At 40.9% G+C, this 19,750-nt stretch overlaps 1 protein-coding gene across 2 annotated transcripts in view; it reads right to left on the bottom strand.

Moving 5' to 3' along the window:
- klf12b (Kruppel like factor 12b) overlaps positions 1 to 19,750 on the bottom strand; it is a 283,688-nt gene that overhangs the window by 73,005 nt on the left and 190,933 nt on the right. For both annotated transcript variants that reach the window (XM_087987944.1, XM_043691384.2), the window contains exon 3: positions 18,756 to 19,296. In XM_087987944.1, coding sequence (XP_087844070.1) covers positions 18,756 to 19,296 — 541 coding nt within the window. The remainder of the gene's footprint in view (positions 1 to 18,755; positions 19,297 to 19,750) is intronic.

A 19,750-nucleotide genomic window follows, 5' to 3' on the forward strand; every position in this document is an offset into this window, starting at 1 on the left:
ATCTCTCTGATACCAAGTAGTTGTCAATCAATCCACTGTATGGAGAGAAATACAGCAGCCCTCTGCTGCTACTATGTCAAATTATTTGTCCCTTAAAGGAGCATCACAATTATGTATTTCCCATCTTCATATCACATATAACCTCATATGTCCTCATATAACAAACACAGCTTTTTATCCTTCTCCTAACTTCTCTTTTCTTTTTTGGGGGGGGGGGTTGAGTGCTTTCCAACACCTTATCTGGGTATGCATCATATCGGAAAGTTTTTTCTCACAAATTATCAGGCTAAAGATATCATCACAAGTGCATCTGATTCTGTCTTCATCTTGAATCCAAATATTTGTCCATGTAGTAGAGGTCAAAGGATAGATCCTGAGAATTCCAGCCAATGTTCCAATCTTGGATTCAGTTAAGCACCACAGCTAACTTTGCTGTGGTCCCAGCTGGTAATACTGTACAAGTCACATTGAGACCTGGCTTGATAGGCCATAACTTTTTTTGCATACCGTGGAGGTAAGTCACTGAACATATTCACGAGAGGCTATTAATGTACTTTTAACAAGTAAAAATAAAAGTTTATGCAAGAACAAAAAAACATTGTTACACAGTAAAAGAATTATTTGAAAATGTCTTATTATAAAGTGTGAGAAATAAAGATTCACCCATTTGACTCTCACAATAACCTTACCGACACCCAAATGTCTGTCAAGGGTCACTGCTATTTCCATGCTGACGTTCCCTGTTCAGCTGACATGGATGTAATTGATTTTGTTTTCAGCAAGGTTCTGTGCATTCACTTGATGCCATCTTCTTCAATTAACATTGTTCCCAAGATCTTTAAACAAGCTAACTCAGCTCACTATTACTAACATGGGGTCCTTAAAATAATACATTCAACAATTTGTAGGATGTCTTCTTCTTCTCTGACAGCTCCACGGCTTTCTGTTTCTGAAGTTTTCTATCTGGAACTCAGCATGTCCCCCCTTCTGCCCTAGTTGTTTGTGGACATTACTGAACTAATAGTTTCCCTGTTTTTATAGGCCTTTCTCTCTGCAAAAACAGCTTTCTGGATCTCCTACCAGCCTCATCCCGTTCCCCACCACCACATTTCCCATGCCTCCTCCCCAGCTATTCTTTCTGGGAAAATCACTTGATTTCTTGAAAGTGCTGTCTTTACCTTGCTGCTCAAATGTCTTTCTAACCTTTTTTTTAAAAGAAATAGCAGACCTAAACCCCATTTTTTTCCACCTTATAATATTTCTAAATAATAATAAATTATGATCCTTCATCACAAGTGTCACAGTTTTACCCCGGTTTTAGCTGAGCTCAACTGACATACTTCAGATTGAATCTAAGATTTTCCAAGTTTAGAGACAAATTTTTAATCACAATAAATATCAGGGAGACAGGGAGGAAACGAGTAAGAACTTAGGACTTTGAGATCCTACAAATAGACAGGCCAGCTGGTAGAAATAACAGGTGCAGGAATCTGTAACTTAAAAACTTTTGTGTGAAAGATCTTTAACTATTGAGGTTGGTTGGGAAGAAGAGACTGCGATTAACTTTTACACCACACAAATGCCAGGCAGTGACCATCTCCAATAAGAGATCATCTGACCACTACATTTTGACATTCAACAGTGATACCATCGTTGAATCCCCTCCCATCAACATGCATATGGTTACCATTAACCAGAAACTCAACTGGACTTGCCACATTAAAAACAGTGACTACAAGAACAGGTCAGAAGCTAGGAATAATGTGACAAGCAACTCACCTTCTGTCTATTGTCTACAAGGCATAAGTCAGGAGTGTGATGGAAAACTCTCCACTCGTCTGGATAGGTGCAGCTCCAATAAAACTCAAGAAGCTTGACACTACCAGCCCACTTAATTGACCTCAAATCCATAAACACCCACTCCATTCACCTCTGTTGCCACACACCATCCTGACTTGGAAATATATTGCCATTCCTGCACTGTCGCTGGGTCAAAATTCTACAATTCCCACCCCAAGTGCATTGTGGGTCATTCCATAGGACATGAACTCCAGCGGTTCAAGAAAGCAGCGCACCACAACCTTCTCGATGGCTTTTAGGGACAGTTAATATATGCTGGCCACCCAGTGATGCCCACATCCCATGAATTAATTAAAATAATTAACAATTGACTCTGGGTAGGATAAAACCTTTATTGCGCCCTGAGAAAATGCTGACAAAGAATTTTACCCACATCTTCCACTTACCTTTCACTCCTGATCCCTGGGAATTCTGTGGAGTAATTGCAAATTTGAAGTTAGACTCTTAATTACCTAAATTGTGAGAACCCATTTCAAATATGTGTTCCTTCTCTCCCAGAGAACACAGGAATGCTTCAATATCTGGTACAATAGTAAAAGCAATTGTAGTTATAGGCTCAGGGTTTGAGACACATTTATCACAAGAGAATCTTTAACACCCATTTTCTCAGTAGTTCAGCCAGATGATCAGATCTGGAAAAGCTACAGCGATCTCTTCAGAGAGCAAAGTGAAGGGTTTCTGAAAGAGAGGTCAACCTAGGCAGGGTTGAATGATGGACGTCACAGAATGGTTGCAGGTGAATTGTGACATACCAAGAGTGTGACATACCAAGACAGCAGATCTCCTGGACAGTGACCTCTATAAACAGCAGCAGCTGCAGAATACTCCTAGTGTTTCCAGTATCTTCCTATCCACCATGAGGATGAAGCATTAATATTGAAGCCTTACAATATTGGTGTTGTTGGTTTGCAAATGGAATGACAAAAGATTTGCTTAAGATTCTCACGAAGGTCCAGTAAACACTCTGACTGTTCTGCCTTACCTTCGCCAGTCTGAGACATGAGGCCAATGGCAGTAGAGTTTTCATCACTGCCTTGTCACTAGTGACTCTCTGTGAGCCAATAGGTCAAATAGGATAAAGTAGACAATGACAGCATGGCAGCTCCATTGAACTACAATGAATGAATGGTTGGCATCTGAATATTGTGCTGTTCAGCAAAGCTAAAGCAAATATTTGAGTGAGACCTGAACACGCTATATTTTACACAATCGACTGGCGATTGCATTTAAGTTGTAAGTGTAATTGGTCTGAGATTTGTTTATTTTCCCGGATTTATTGGCCCGGATTTTCTGAAGGTTCCTCCAGCATGACTAGGAGGTGCACATGGGACCGATGGAATCCCAGAGATGGTAGACTTAGAACAAATTGTCCAGAAAATTGAAGATTCTATCAGGCAATTCTTCCACACCTGGAATCGTTCAAAGGTATCCTTTTAAACCAGCAAATTGAGAGCAGTCTATTGCAATCAAGTAAATAGTTACTCACAAGAAGGTGGACGATTAAAAATCCAGTCTAACTCCTGAGTAACTAATCAACTGACCTCCACCCAACAACTCAGCAAACATTCGTTCCAAACATACCTAATCCAGATTCTGACTAGCACATACCATCACCACCACACAATCACATTCCAACTGCCTATGCTGCATGGTTCCAGACTCCTGCCACTTACTCCATGGTCCCAATAGACCCTCCACTGGAGCTGACAATCCCTCACGCCTGACCCAGGACCTGTTAGCCCTTCAGGCCTGTTCTCCCCTGCCCAAATACTACATCACATATCTGGCTCTCTTGCCTCCTTTTGCCCTAGCGCTCTACCTATCTGATTCCCTACCTACCTACTATCCTACCTCCTACCCACCTGGCACTCTATGTACCAGGCACCTTACCCTTCCAGCAGTCTAACTTCATACTTGCAGAAAAGGTTTATGAAAATGTTTGTAGGGATGAGCAAGTTCAGTCTACTTGAACACATTGGAAGGGCTGGAGCTGTTCTGTTTGTTGGTAACTTTGGGGATTTTTTTTATCTGTGCATTCCCAATCTGTGGGAAAACAATCATTAATTTTTAAAAGTCCTTTACCCTTAGCGAATAACAGACATTGCCATCGCTATACAACATGCTGATCTTCAAAGTAAAGGCAATGCACATATAGGTCATTCTGCTGTAACGTGCGTTTCTTCAACATGAATTTGCTGTAATGCGATTGGACAAATTGGGGGAAGTATTTCTAAAGCACGAATTTTTAAGACGTCCATTGACTACAACGCAATTACATTGCCAACACTAAGTGCCATTTCTAAAATACGATCTTTCCATAACACAGGGTTGCACAAGAATGCAACCATCACAATATAGAAGAACTGACTGTATATTTGGAAATTAAAACAAATAGGCAAAGAAATTGATACTTTGTTTTACAAGTTACAGAAAAACATTGCTTAAGTTTCAGTTGGAGGTAAATGCATCAGGATCAAGCCACCTTGGCCGGTTAACACAGGGTGCTGTACCCTAGGAAGGTACGTGGACCTGATCTTCCAAATCTGACCAGTCTTGTGGTTTTCTTGGTGAGATTTGTTAATTGACTGTCAAATAAGAGATATTTTGACACATTTGGCCTATATTCTGCAAGAGCACATGGAGGAAACGGGGTTGAGAGAGAGACAAAGTGAGTTTTGCAACTACCCCTCGGCATATTTACTAGGAGGGGGCCTGTAAAGTTCAATGAGAGTCCAGCCAGCAGTGTTTCCACCCAATCCTGAGCAGCTCCTTATATTTTGGTGGACCCATGAGGAGGGAGGTAGTTTACCTGTCCTTAAACTTGATCAGGCCATTGGAGGAACCCATCCACCCCACCTAAAATTGTACCCAACTTTTCTTTATGGTCCCCCAGCTTCCAAAACCTGAACCTTGTCCTTTTCCTTGCACTTACCAGTGAGTCTTACATTCAAGTCCTACCCATTTTGGGACTTCCCGGGAATCCCAGGGTGGCAACTGCTGTAATGGTGCTACTCTATCTCTCGAGGGTGGAACTTGCTTTCCCTGAGGGTTGGAAGTCCCGCACTTACTTTGCTCAGGTCACCTTCAGCATGTTGTTTATAAAGGGCAGCCCTTTTAAGAAGTCAGTGGGATCAAGACAAACTTTATTTTGGAGACCAGTACAACCAAACACCACCTTCCCAACACCTCACAGAGGCCCAGTAAAATCTTCCTTTCGGATTTCTCAAACTCGCTTGATCAAGGCTTTCACAGGTCTTCTGAGATTACAAGTCCCCGATGTGAAAATATTTTGCTTAGTTTTTTTCAATATATAATTTCAGTTGCACTGTAAACTTTTGCTAAAAGTTCTGTCTCTTACAGTCTTATACTCCACAACTACTGATGAAGGAGCAGCGCTCCAAAAGCTAGTGCTTCCAAATAAACCTGTTGGACTATAACCTGGTGTTGTATGATTTTTAACTTTGTCCATCCCAGTCCAAAGCACCTCCAAATCATACTTGTACTGTACTTTGTTTTCCTGAAAAGTCTTTGCAAACTGTATGAACAAATACAAAAACTCTCTGCTACTCTAATGATCTGTTCTAATACTCAGTATAATAGTGATGCCATTGGTCTCAAACTAAGACACATGCTTTACTTTACAAGTACTTACTGTATTTTTGCAGAAATTACTTCATAAATTCAAAGAACACTAGTGATCGCATCGCAATTCCAAGTTGCATGGCATGTCATTAGCCATTAAAAAAAAGTTTTCAGTCTCAGATTTTGAGCTTAAACAGAATTCTTGTCAAGTAGATAAAAAATTGGAACCAATACCCTGGTACTTACTGACATACTTTGGGTGTGTCGGGTGTGAACTCTAACATCCATTCAGACACACCCATATCCCTTCATAACTCTGATTAATAAAATGAGTCTGGATCTTATCCATAACCACATTCACACACTGCAGCTACAGAACTGTTAGAGGACCAAGCATCTGGTCAGAGTCTATCAGCCTACTTCACCAGCTTTGAATGCTAAACTAACACAAAAAGGAATTGTAAGGATGTCAGGTAACAATTATCTCCACTCCAGTACTGCCAAGATAGACATTGCTGGTACGAAATAAATAAAAATATCTGAAGGCCTGTCTCCTCCTTTGGTGATTTTGATATCTTAAAATCTGAAATGTACAATCTACACTTTATAAAAATATTGAGTTTGTGCAGAAAGATGTGTGGTGTAAGTGATTAGGCATCACTTTATCTACTTTGACAAGTACATGCCATAATTTAATTTTTCTTCATTGTTTCTGATTTTAACAAATGTTTTGAATGTAACAAGGCTTTCCTCTTTCGGTTGAAAATTTAAAAATGTCACACTCTAGCAAGTTTAAATGAAAGATAAATCAAAGTTAAATTTGGTTGGTCTACATCAGAAAATGTCTGAAAGTATTAATGAACATAACAAGTTTGAAGGGAATGTGTAAGGGAGAATATAAATAAATTTTAAAAACCTTGAATAAGATTAAAATATAAATGAAGAAGAATAGAAAGGGAATATAATTTGTAAAGAAATTAAATGTTAGGAAAAGGTAAATGGAGTATAAGACAGAAAAGAGAAGCTGAATTATATTGTGCCAACAATGCACTAATTCTTATAAAAATATAACCTTCCATATAAACATGCCAGGTTTGTCAAACCTGGAATCCACTTGAATACACAACAGAACTGTGTATGTAGCAGACTGCGAGTTAAGATTAATGATCCAAATAATGTGATTCATCTGTAAAGACTGAGAACGAAAAGCAAATTGAGAATCTCAACAGATTTTGCACCATTCTTCCAGGATTTTGGCAACTCATCTGACGAGGGAAGAATCCTCAATGATATTCATCGTCACAGGCTTTGCAGAAGAAAAGCAACTTACTCCGAATTCACCAGATGAAAAGCAGCTATGGTGCCAGAAGTAAACATTTTGATCAGAGTTGTGATGTGAGGAAGCCACGTAATTTTTTTTAACCAGTATTAAAAGACACTAGCTCAAATTTCTGATTTTAAGTTTACACATACATCATACACAGCAAAGTTTCATAGATCAGCTTTTCCTTTAACTAGAATACTGAGCATCATTGTATTAAACAGGCAAATAAATGCACACATTCCTGCTGACAACATAAAATTCTCCACAAAAATATTAAATCCCAAATGTTCTGACTGGGGAAACCTGATATCCATTTGAATACATAGTACAAATGTGTATATCAGGTTGAAGGTTAAGATTAATGTCATGCATATGAAGGATTGCAGTTATGCTCAATTCAGCTTCTGACGTAGAGGAAAAGATGAGCTGGTAAACATTAAAGGAGAAAAGTAAGGAGAAATATCAAACTGGTTATGTTTCTTCCTAACCATTACTGTACACAGTCACAGAGATGTACAGCACGGAAACGGACCCTTCGGTCCAACTCATCCATACCAACGAGATATTCTAACCTAATCTAGTCCCATTTGCCAGAATTTGGTCCATATCCCACTAAACTTTTCCTATTCATATGTCCATACAGATTCCTTTTAAATGTTGTAACTGCACCAGCCTCCACCATTTCCCCTGGCAGCTCATTCTATAATCACACCACCCTCTGTATTAAAAAGTTGCCCTTTAGGTCCCTTTTATACCTTTCCCCTCTCATCTTTAATCTATGTCCTCTAGTTTTGTACTCCCCTACCCTAGGAAAAAAGACACTGTCCATTTAGTCTATCCATGCCCTTCATGATTTTATAAATCTCTATAAAGGTCACCCCTCAAACTCTGATGCTCCAGGGAAAATAGCCAAAGCCTATTCAGCCTCTCTCTACAGCTCAAACCCTCCAATCTGGCAACATCCTTGTCGATCATTTCTGCACCCTTTCAAGTTTCACAACATCTTTCCTATAGCAGGGACACCAGAACTCAACATAAGTAATTTGTGCAATTTTAAAATATGATTACATTATTGCAATATTGATCTAACAGGTGAATAATTTATGTCACGGATTGGCAATTGTAAAGACTAAGGGCAAGGTAATTTTTGAAAATAAAATATCCTGGATATTTTTGAGGAAATCTATATTACCTCGTATTTATATACCTATATATATGTCATCAGTTGATTGGCTGAAAAATTGGGATGAGCATTGGGAAGTAAGTTGGCATTTTGACAGTTACAGATCTGCACTTGAAAAATTAGGGAATAATCATGGAATATAATAACAAATGTAGAAAATTTAAACTCAATAGGGCAAAACTATTTTAAAGCTGAAATGCCTTGTAGCTGTACAGATTCAAAAGCAAATGCTTTACTACAATGTACTGGGCTAACTGTCTGTACTTGGAAACTTGCATTGCATTTTTTTGTGTTCCTAATATATAATGTTATTTTGTTGTGCATTAGCGTTTTGCTCTGTCGATAAAGGTGTTTACATTTATTATGAAATTTGTCAGAACAAATGTACAGAAGGTGGTGAAAAAGATTAAAACTAGGGGTCATAAATATATGAAAGTCACTCATATAGCCAAACAAGAATACAGAAGAAGCAAAGGGTTAGTAGTACAGAACCTTTCATCCCAAGGAGCAGTTGAGGTAAAGAATAAATGTTATTGAGGGAAATATAGACAAACACAGGATGAAAAAAATGAAAGATTTATACTGATAGGGTTAAATGAAGAAGGGTGGGAGAAGGCTCATGTGGAGTAAGCAGATTGACATGGAACAGTTGGATAGAATAGCCTGTTTCTGTGTTGAATTCTTGGCCTATAGATGGGAGCATTCAACCATATTTAATTGCTGAATATTGAAGCTCATTGAAATGCATACAATCTGCTTGAGGACAGAATCAAGTTAACTTTGGTATAACATCCCTGTCTAATATTATACAAGTACCCAACATCGAGGCACACAATAGTTATTTAAACAAAGAACCAAATTTAGCAAACATTTATGGAACTGTACCTCAGCAAGAGCCAACTTGCAGGTAGCGATATTTATGTGAATGAGGCCAATAAAATTGTTATTTACTCAAAATTGTGTTTTAACTCTTTTTGATATCTGTTCACAGAATCACTGACTATGCCAGTAGTTGCTTCATATCCCTCATTCCTAATTGCTTTAGAGAAGGTGGTGATGAGTTGTCTTTCAGATATGTTGACATCTGTGTATGGTAAGGACACACAGACTGCTGTTAGGAAAGGAGTTTGAGGACAGTGGCTCAGCATCAGTGAAACAACAACAATCCAGCTCCAAGTCAGGAAGAAGGTGACATTTCAAGTGATGGTATTTGTAAATATCGGCTGTCCATATCCTACAATGTTGTAGAGATTGTGTGTTTTGAAGGATGCTTGTGTTGCTGCAGTTTATCTTGTAAATAGTACACTAGCTGCCACTACACATAGGTGGTAGAGAGTGTGAATGCAGATGGAGGGAGCAAACAAGTATGTTAATTTGTCCTCGATGGTGTCAAGTTTCTTGAGCGTTGTTGGATCTGCACCAATCCAGACAAGTGGACTGTATTCCATCGTACTCCTGACTTGTAATTTGTAGACAGTGGAGAGGTGGTGTGGATTCCTAGCCTCTGGCCTGTTCTGGTAGCCAGTGTATTTATGTGCTGGTCATGTTCAGTTTCTGGTCAATAATAACCCAAAGGATGTAGATAGTAGCAATATTTTTGTGATTGATACAAAGCTCATTATTAATATTTCGTGTTTTATCAATCTTATTCAACAGATTTATTCAAACAACAGTATATCAAGTGGAAGCCAAAGAAGATAAGATTATTCTCCACAGACCAGAGATGACTAAAGGCAGATTTAATGAAGCCTTTCAAAATAAGTAACCAATGGTGAGACAGAAAAAACATTTATACTTGCCGACAATGATTTGGAGTGGGAAGCGTCACCATTCAAAAGAGAACTTTCAAAAGAGAATGGATTAATACTTGAATCAATGACTATTGCACGGCCATAGGGCAACAGCAGGAGAGTATCAATAATTGGATAGTCGTTTTAAAGAGTTAGTAGTACAATGGGCTGAACCAGCCTGCTCTGGCACTGCAGGATTCTGGGATTAGTTTAGTATATGTGATTTGAAAAAAAATCTAAACCATTATCTCCTCACTGTATCTGAGCCACCAAGGTTGAGACTGGTTCTCGAGGAGAAAGGGCTGAAGAAGGGCTTATGCCCGAAACGTCGATTCTCCTGTTCCTTGGATGCTGCCTGACCTGCTGCGCTTTTCCAGCATCACATTTTCAGCTGAGACTGGTTCTCCTCAGTTTGGCATTTAACGTTGGAGTTAGCAGTGACGGGAGACTTGTCTAAGCTGGACTGAAAGCTACATTCCAAAAAGAGTCAGCCATGCTGTAATTTACTGTGAAACAAAACTTAGATGAAGGAGCTATTCTGGATTTAAAGAGAGAGTGGCTAAACCACATGGAGCAGAAGTCTATGAAATTAAGACCTGATCATCTTGACATAGGTTGCTTTTGGTGAGATGAAGTGGGAAGAGAGACAAAGTGGATGCAGACACAGTTGGGTTTTATGGACATCTCATGCACTGAAAGAAGGTGCGATTACCTGACATGAGCATGAAACAGCAGTTACATTTATTGTGCAAATGTTTTATAAGTTGTATGAGCAATTGCAATAATTTTTGATAATCTAGCAATGTTTGATGCATTACATTGTAGTAAGCTCAATAACCTGACCTCTTCAGCTTCCCCATATTTCTCAAATTGTTCAGAGTTTCACATGTACTTCCAAAGGTTGTGGTTAATAGCAATGTCAGTTCCATCATTTAAATAGTGCCTGCTTCTCATAGCTGGCACTAAAGCTACCTCATCAGCACTGCCCTCTGCTTCAATATCTCTAGGTGACTGCAGATTTTTCAGATCAAAAGTAAACCATTTTGTGGGATTTGTTGTCTGCAAAAATAAACTCTTAAAAAAAATAAAGTTAACTGAAAAGGTTGTCTTCGTTTTCCCATCAAAACACTACCTGAGCAGCTGGAAATCAAACACCCTATTGGGAAGTTATTTCCTGAACACTAATTCATTTCGTCATATCAAGGAGTTCAAAGGAATGTGTAACAAAAGGCAGGCCAAAGACCTGGTTCCAATTACAATTACAATATTATTTCATGTTGGCCAAAATTAACTGTGTTTCAAAGGCAGAAATTAAATTCAATCCCTTCAAAATGTTCAGCAGATTTAACTTAAAAAAAATTAAACCAAGGCTGCAACATTTTCCAGTCATGTCAGTCACGCCTTACCATTTGTTACAGTTGCCAATATTTAAAATGCAATCCTTTTGCTTCAACAGGACTTTCATTAAAATTAACTAATGCAATTGAAAGGGCACATTTTTTAGGAAGGGTATTACATGTATTCCCACAGCTACCTAGACTACACCTCCTCCCACCCTGCCCCCTGTAAAAACGCCATCCCATATTCCCAAGTCCTTCGTCTCCGCCGCATCTGCTCCCAGGAGGACCAGTTCTAAAACCGTACAACCCAGATGGCCTCCTTCTTCAAGGACCGCAATTTCCCCCCAGACGTGGTCGACGATGCCCTCCACCGCATCTCTTCCACTTCCCGCTCCTCTGCCCTTGAGCCCCGCCCCTCCAACCGCCATCAGGACAGAACCCCACTGGTCCTCACCTACCACCCCACCAACCTCCATGTACAGCGTATCATCCACCGTCATTTCCGCCACTTCCAAACGGACCCCACCACCAGGGATATATTTCCCTCCCCTCTCCTATCAGCGTTCCGAAAAGACCACTCCCTCCGTGACTCCCTCCGTGACTCCCTCCTCAGGTCCACACCCCCCCACCAACCCAACCTCCACTCCTGGCACCTTCCCCTGCAACCGCAAGAAATGCAAAACTTGCGCCCACACCTCCCCCCTTACTTCCCTCCAAGGCCCCAAGGGATACTTCCATATCCGCCACAAATTCACCTGCACCTCCACACACATCATCTATTGCATCCGCTGCACCCGATGTGGCCTCCTCTATATTGGGGAGACAGTCCGCCTACTTGCGGAACGGTTCAGAGAACACCTCTGGGACACCCGGACCAACCAACCCAACCACACCGTGGCTCAACACTTCAACTCCCCCTCCCATTCCACCAAGGACATGCAGGTCCTTGGACTCCTCCATCGCCAGACCATAGCAACACGATGGTTGGTGGAGGAGCGCCTCATCTTCCGCCTAGGAACCCTCCAACCACAAGGGATGAACTCAGATTTCTCCAGTTTCCTAATTTCCCCTCCCCCCACCTTGTCTCAGTCAAATCCCTTGAACTCAGCACCGCCTTCCTAACCTGCAATCTTCTTCCTGACCTCTCCGCCCCCACCCCACTCCGGCCTATCACCCTCACCTTGACCTCCTTCCACCTATCGCATTTCCAACGCCCCTCCCCCAAGTCCCTCCTCCCTACCTTTGGGACTGCTGGACACACTTTCCTCATTCCTGAAGAAGGGCTTATGCCCGAAATGTCGATTCTCCTGTTCCTTGGATGCTGCCTGACCTGCTCCGCTTTTCCAGCAACACATTTTCAGCTCTGATCTCCAGTATCTGCAGTCCTCACTTTTTCCTCCTATTTCATGTATATCCAAGTTTCAAAATATAGGTAATAAAAAGCAGTAAAATACTAATACACCTGCTTAAACCCTCCCAAATTTTGGCTAACTTTCATTTTCAGGGAATTTCACAGAATCTTCACAGTGCAGAAAAAGGCTGTTTGGCCCATCAAGTCTGTCCTGACCCTTTGAGAAGTATCTGGATCAGTGGTGCTGGAAGAGCACAGCAATTCAGGCAGCATCCGAGGACAGGCAAAATCGACGTTTCGGGCAAAAGCCCTTCATCAGGAATAAAGGCAGAGAGCCTGAAGCGTGGAGAGATAAGCTAGAGGAGGGTGGGGGTGGGGAGAGAGTGGCATAGAGTACAATAGGTCAGTGGGGAAGGAGATGAAGGTGATAGGTCAGGGAGGAGAGGGTGGAGTGGATAGGTGGAAAAGGAGCTGGGCAGGTCGGACAAGTCCGGACAGGTCAGGGGATCGAGTTTCTGGAGGTTAGAAGCTAGGATGAGGTGGGGGAAGGGGTAATGAGGAAACTGTTGAAATCCACATTGATGCCCTGGGGTTGAAGTGTTCCGAGGCGGAAGATGAGGCGTTCTTCCTCCAGGCATCTGGTGGTGAGGGAGCGGCGGCGGAGGAGGCCCAGCGATTTTGCCTGTCCTCGGATGCTCCCTGAATTGTTGTGCTCTTCCAGCACCGCTGATCCAGAATCTGGTTTCCAGCATCTGCAGTCATTGTTTTTACCTTTGAGAAGTATCCCAGCCAGACCCAGCCCTCACCTTATCCCCATAGCCCAACATTTAGCATGGCCAATCCACCTAACTTGCATATCTTTGGACTGTGGAAGGATTCCAGAGCAGCCGGCAGAAACCCATGCAGACACAGGGAGAATGTGCAAACAACACATAATCACCCAAGCTGGAATAGAACCTGGGTCCCCTGGCACTGTGCAGCAGCAGTACTAACCACTGAGCCACTGTACTACCCAGAGTTTCATGGAGGTTATCCTGCCATAGCCCACGGCAGATTTCTTTATGCCATCTTCTGTTGCCCACCACGTTAAATATGCATCCGAGCTTCACAGCAACATTCTATCGAAGCTCAGCATGCCAATGCATTGAGTTCTGACTTTGGAAGTCACTGATGTACACAGACTTTGGAGAACTGCGTAATTCCCTGACTGAGATCGAACGATGCACTTGACTGACTGAGGAGTATGCCTTGACAGATCAAAGTACCCTTTCATTTAACTAAGGATTGTTCCACTTTGACTTTCAAACACAGCCATTTGGTTGAGGCACACACAGTGTGTTTGCTCTGTAAGATTAGATTAGATTAGATTTCCTACAGTGCGGAAACAGGCCCTTCGGCCCAACCAGTCCACAGCGACCCTCCGAAGAGTAACCCACCCAGACTCATTTCCCTCTGACTAATGCACCTAACACTATGGGCAATTTAGCATGGCCAATTCACTAACCTGCACATCTTTGAACTGTGGGAGGAAACTGGAGCACCCGGAGGAAATCCATGCAGACACAGGGAGAATGTGCAAACTCCACACAGACAATTGCCTGAGGCTGGAATTGAAGCTAGGACCCTGGTGCTGCTAATCAGTGTAAAGTGAGCGAATGCTAAGAAAGCAAGCTAAAAGCCCCATGATGCATTCAACACAGGTGGATAAGATCCACACATCTCACAGTGCACACAGCAGTCTTGCACAGAATTACAATACAAGCTTTGGGTTAGCTCCAGAGTACAGTAGTGAAGTGCTGAAGCAAGTTCTGAGTTGGTCAGTGATCAGCCACAATGTTGTGGCGAGGCTGACGGTTTGCCGATACCAACTTCCACGGATGAAGCATGGAGACAGTCACTGCCACAGAGCATGACATGAGATGCTAGTGGATGAGGGTGAACATGGAAGCAGCCACAAACAAAGAAAGAACCACTCACAGGCCAGAAACATTCTACCAATAGTAACCTTGCTTGAGTGGAGTTTCTCACGATAATTCACCATTAGTGCCCTCTCCAGCCTGTGTTGCTACTCCAAGGTTCTTCTGAAGTTCATGCCCGCCGATCAAGGTGATCACTGTGCCGCTGCACTGACACACACATTCAGAAGTCACTGCTGTGCACAGACCTCAGAGGTCCATACACTGAGAGAATATTAGAGCGAGTACTGTGCATCATGTTTGATCTTTTACTGCATCCTCCAGGACTAAGATTTTGAGTGTTATAACTTGCTGATGTGCAGCATCTGGGATCTCAGTAAATGATGGGACAAATAAAATATCACCTGACCCAATTCCCATTCTAAACATCCTGGGTGTAAGTATTGACCAGAATCTGAGCTGGACTAGCCATGTAAAGACTGCAGGCTGCAACAGCAAGTTGGAGGCAGGGAATCCTGCAGCATCCAACTCACCTCCTGACTTCCCAAAGCCTGTCCACCATCTATAAGGTGCTTGTCAGGAGGGTGATGGAATACTCATCACTTGAATGGATGCTTGTAGCTCCAACAACCTTCTGGGCTCCAGGGGCAGCTCAGATCCAATGAAGAAATTTAAAAAGGGAAAGGATTGAGGATTAAGAAAGAGCACAGTGCAGAGGAGGGTGAATTCGAGTCAAATTCTAAACACTGGCTTGAGAGTTTAAAAAAAAAACTTGTTTAAAATAGTACTAACATTTTTAAATCTCTAGGAACAATCTACCACCAACAAAAACAATGACACATCAACTAAAATTGATTTCTGGGCATTCATGGTGATCATGTTGTTAAAAAAGCTACATTCACCATTCATTACCAAAGTTTACTTTTTGTATCAAGTTTCATGTATAATTTGTGTAAATCCAACCAAGATCTTTGTATAAAGCAAACAGCAGGGTGGTGTAAAATATCAACACATTTCAGAGATCTAGAAATCATATTGTGCCTCTTTACCTCCTGAAATATTTGGTCAATTTGCACATTCTCAACAGCATGTACTGTGATCTCACTTATGCATCCAATAACAGAAGTCCAATACTTGAACATGCTGTGTTCAAAGATATCGGTTAAGATTTGTAGTGCAACAAATGCTGTATTTGCGTCAAAGTCCTTTTAACCAAGTCAGTCTTATAACCTGAACTGAAGTCAACTCTAGTTCTCTTTCAAAAGACTTCCCATCAGGTTTGTATCCTCTTAGTGAACTAAACACTAATATGAACAATGTCAAATTGAATATAAAGGCTTCACTTTCTATATTTATAATAAAGTGTAATCTTTTCTTGCATTCTAAATGATTAGTGAGTTCTCTTTTCATAGTCTTTTGGCTCTTGGAATCTCAGTTTAGTCTCTTGTTTCCAGACCCCACCAGATTCATAGAGTCAGGTCCAGGGCAGAGACAGGGCTTCCCTTAGTTCTTAAAGGGTATAAGACTACCATATACAGTTGTTCTCTTTGAAACACTCCACTAGTAAACTTAGTATTGTGATTAATATGCCATTGAGAAATTATATGGAGATTAGAAGGTTGAACTGGCTAACAACTAACCTCAGTTGCTGAGCCTGTCAGGTCTTTCGTAATGTCTCAAGCCAAGATCAGCAAACTGAAAATATCAAGCATCTTAACAGCTGAGGATTCCCTGCCTTCCTTTTGAGGACAGATCGTTGCGGCACGGTGGCACAGTGGTTAGCACTGCTGCTTCACAGCGCCAGAGACCCGGGTTCAATTCCCGCCTCAGGGGACTGACTGTGTGGAGTATGCACGTTCTCCCCATGTCTGCGTGGGTTTCCTCCAGGTGCTCCGGTTTCCTCCCACAGTCCAAAGATGTGCAGGTCAGATGAACTGGCCATGCTAAATTGCCCATAGTGTTAGGTAAGGGGTAAATGTAGGAGTATGGGTGGGTTGCGCTTCGGCGGGTCGGTATGGACTTGTTGGGCCGAAGGGCCTGTTTCCACACTGTAATGTAATCTAAAATCTAATCTAATTGCACTGTTGATCTGAGAGGTTTATGTCTCTAATTTAGAAGCTGTAAGCTACTGCAAGAGTTGTGTCTAAATTTATACTTCTGATCAATTTCGGGGTGGAAATTTGTTAATCTATACCATTCTCCTCTTCACGATGTACTCTGATTGGAACAGCATGTCTTTACCCCTTGGGCACTACTGTCTTCTTAAAGGAACCTGGATTCCGATGCGTCAGAAGTAAGGCTTTGATTTTACGTCAATATTACAAAGGACAAGATAAATAAAGGTTTACAGACAAAAGAAGGTCTTCTACCTTTTTTCTCATGCTACTGTGACAGCTCCCTAAGATGGCAGTGGATCAAGAAGGCAACTCAATACCACCTTCTCAAAAAAACCAAGTTTGGTTAATAAATAGAGTCATATAATCAAACAGCACGGGAGCAGACCCTTCGGTCCAATTCGTCCATGTTGGCCTAACCAGTGACACAAATATCCCATGAATAAAATACAAAGAAAGACTTATATTTTAAAAAGTCATAACCATAACTATAATGCTAACATGCTTGACTAACAAAAATCTATCAATTACAGTCAATTTTCAATTGATACCTCAGCCTTGATGGCTTTTTGAGGGACAGTGCTACAGATTTACACTGCACTTTGAAATGCTGCACGATATCATTTTACCTCTTTAAGGACTGCACTAGGGATTACCAATTTACAACCTGGGTTAGGCAATGAAACATCTTCTAATAAAATGTATGGAGAAGAAATGAATCTTGAAAATGGAGTTGATAGACAAGTCAGTTGATAGAACAATATCGAGTGTGTGGTGCTCAGGGAGCATCCAACGAGCAGGAGAATCAATGTTTTGAGCAAAAGCCCTTCATCAGGAATCAGCTTTTGCCCGAAACGCCGATTCTCCTGTTCTTTGGATGCTGCCTGACCTGCTGTACTTTTCCAGCACCGCATTCTCAACTCAGATCTTCAGTGTCTGTAGTCCTCACTTTCTCCTGAGTGACAGAACAGCACGGTATAGCATCCAAAGCTCAATTTAAAAGACTGCAAAGTGCTGATTAAGGTGAATGAGAAGATGGCTTTTCCCACTTAGCTGCGAGAACAGCAATAGGCAGCCAAAGCCATCATTGGTCTATAGCAGCCATTGTACCTAGAAAAATACAAATATTTCTTCAGAATACAATAACAATTATATCAAGATGTAACCTCCTAATACTGGGAAACAGATTGTCCTAATATGCATACTGCAAATTGAAGTCTGTCACCTTTGTTGGCAATTTATTGTAGCAGTTTCATTGCTTATATTCACTTTTATTACAAGAAGGGCAAGTGCAGACACCACACTATAATTCCATGCTAAGCCACCAGGAAATCTCAAGGATGTTTTTTCCCTTCTTGCATATGGAGTAGCCAAGTCATTTATGGACTTGTTAGAAGATTGGATTCAGTACATTTGAACTAGGGTTGCAATGAAACAGTTCTCTATTTACTTTCTTGGATCTCATACACCTTTTGTCATAGCAAGTGTCTAATGCTTGCATCTGGGAAATCTCTCATATACTGTGCAACACATTCAGACATTGAACATGGTTCCTGTGGTTTCACTTAGCTTGTGTGCCACATTTCAAATCATTTTGTTTTCGATTTAAATAGGATCTGGTGATCTGCATAGCAGCAAAAATGTATTGCAAACAAACAGGATCAAAGCTGTGATTTTTCAACATCATGATGCTGGTGGGTCTTCTGCAGAAAGCTCTATGAAGGTCAGATTGTATTTCTTTCAATTTTCCTTATCAAAGTTTTGTCTTGGATTCTTGAAAACATTCTTCTTCCCAGGCCATTTTTAAAATTTGTTGCAGCAGGAGATAATCCAGAAGTGAAATGGCTCATTTCCGTACATAAAGGTTACAAACAGTTGATATATTATTTAGTTTTGTCCATGTACTTGTCTAACTGCTTACTGCTCATTGCTAGATTTAATTGTGATAACATGTTTATTGCTAATGCCTAAAAGTAAGTAATTATATAACTTATCACGTTGGTCAATTTAACTAAATTGTTTTTTTTTTCAATTCAATTCAATGCATCATCTCTCCTGGGGAAAATGCTTACTTTTTGCTTGGTATCCAGAACTAGAGGGCATAGGTTTAGGGTGGGAGGGGAAAGATATAAAAGAGACCTAAGGGTACTTATAAAATACTTTGGTTTTGCAAAATATTCAAATGCCTTCAAGTGAAATGGTGACTGAAAACCTATTTGCATTGGACATTTTCATTACACTTGTATAGTATTTCAAATTCTAATGTTGTCCAATAAGTTATTTTTATGCTCTTACCTTTCATTTGACTTCTGCCATCCTCCAACATTGGGAGTACAATGGTTGAGTTGAGGTTCCTCTGAGACCTCATGGCAGTGTACACCACAGGAAGAGACTGTACAACCACTGGAATGCGATGTACATGACTCAGTTTGCTGGACTGAAAGTTCATTGGATTTGAAGGTGGCATTGGATGGATTATGTGCAAGTATTGTTGGCCTCCAATAGCTGGTGAAGATGCCACAATGGAGCCTGATGCTAATACTGTTGACATTCCTGATGATGAGGACACCGATGTAATCACAGTTGGGGATGAAGTCAATCGAGGAGAGCAAGAGGACATTGAAGAGACTGAGATTGTTGTCACTGAGCTGGGTGAGGACTGTGATGACGATACTGCTGTTGGTGATGTTCGGGCTTTGTTAATGGACAAGTCCACTGGCTCAGTTTGCGTCTGATATTGATCGGTGGAAAGTAAGTCCTCTGGAGGTTCTGCTTTCATATTATTAAGCAGAATTGGAACAGCTTCCATATCTGAAAAGTTAGGGGTTCGTGGAGACTGTTAAAATAAAACAGAAACAATAATCACTTAGTTTTTTAATGTTAAAGAAATATAGAAAAAAGTATTAGTAACTGTAAAATTTTAAAGGAACATGTTTGAAGATCAATACATAGGAGAAAATTTGATGAAATTATTTACAGCTGAACTACTTAAAAATACATATATGCACTGTTACACAAATAAACGTAATTCATTTTATCCATCTTTGTTAAAATGTTCACAAAGCTAATACAATTTCCAACATTCTGATAGACACATGTTGAACTGCAGATTGCAAAAATGTTGGATTGAAAGATTAACTTTGTTAAAATTTAGCTCAGAAACATCATTACTTTCCATTAGGTCAATTATTATCTCCCACAAATTCTGGTTCCCTGTAAATGATGGCGCTGTCTCTTGTCTCCCTTTTAAATAATAAAGGAAAAGTAAATTAGAGTAAAAGTTCTGTGGT

The sequence above is a fragment of the Chiloscyllium plagiosum genome, unplaced genomic scaffold (genome assembly GCF_037043375.1).
Source record: "Chiloscyllium plagiosum isolate Xiang-an unplaced genomic scaffold, Cpla_swu_hap1 HiC_scaffold_6, whole genome shotgun sequence".
NCBI lineage: Eukaryota > Metazoa > Chordata > Chondrichthyes > Orectolobiformes > Hemiscylliidae > Chiloscyllium > Chiloscyllium plagiosum.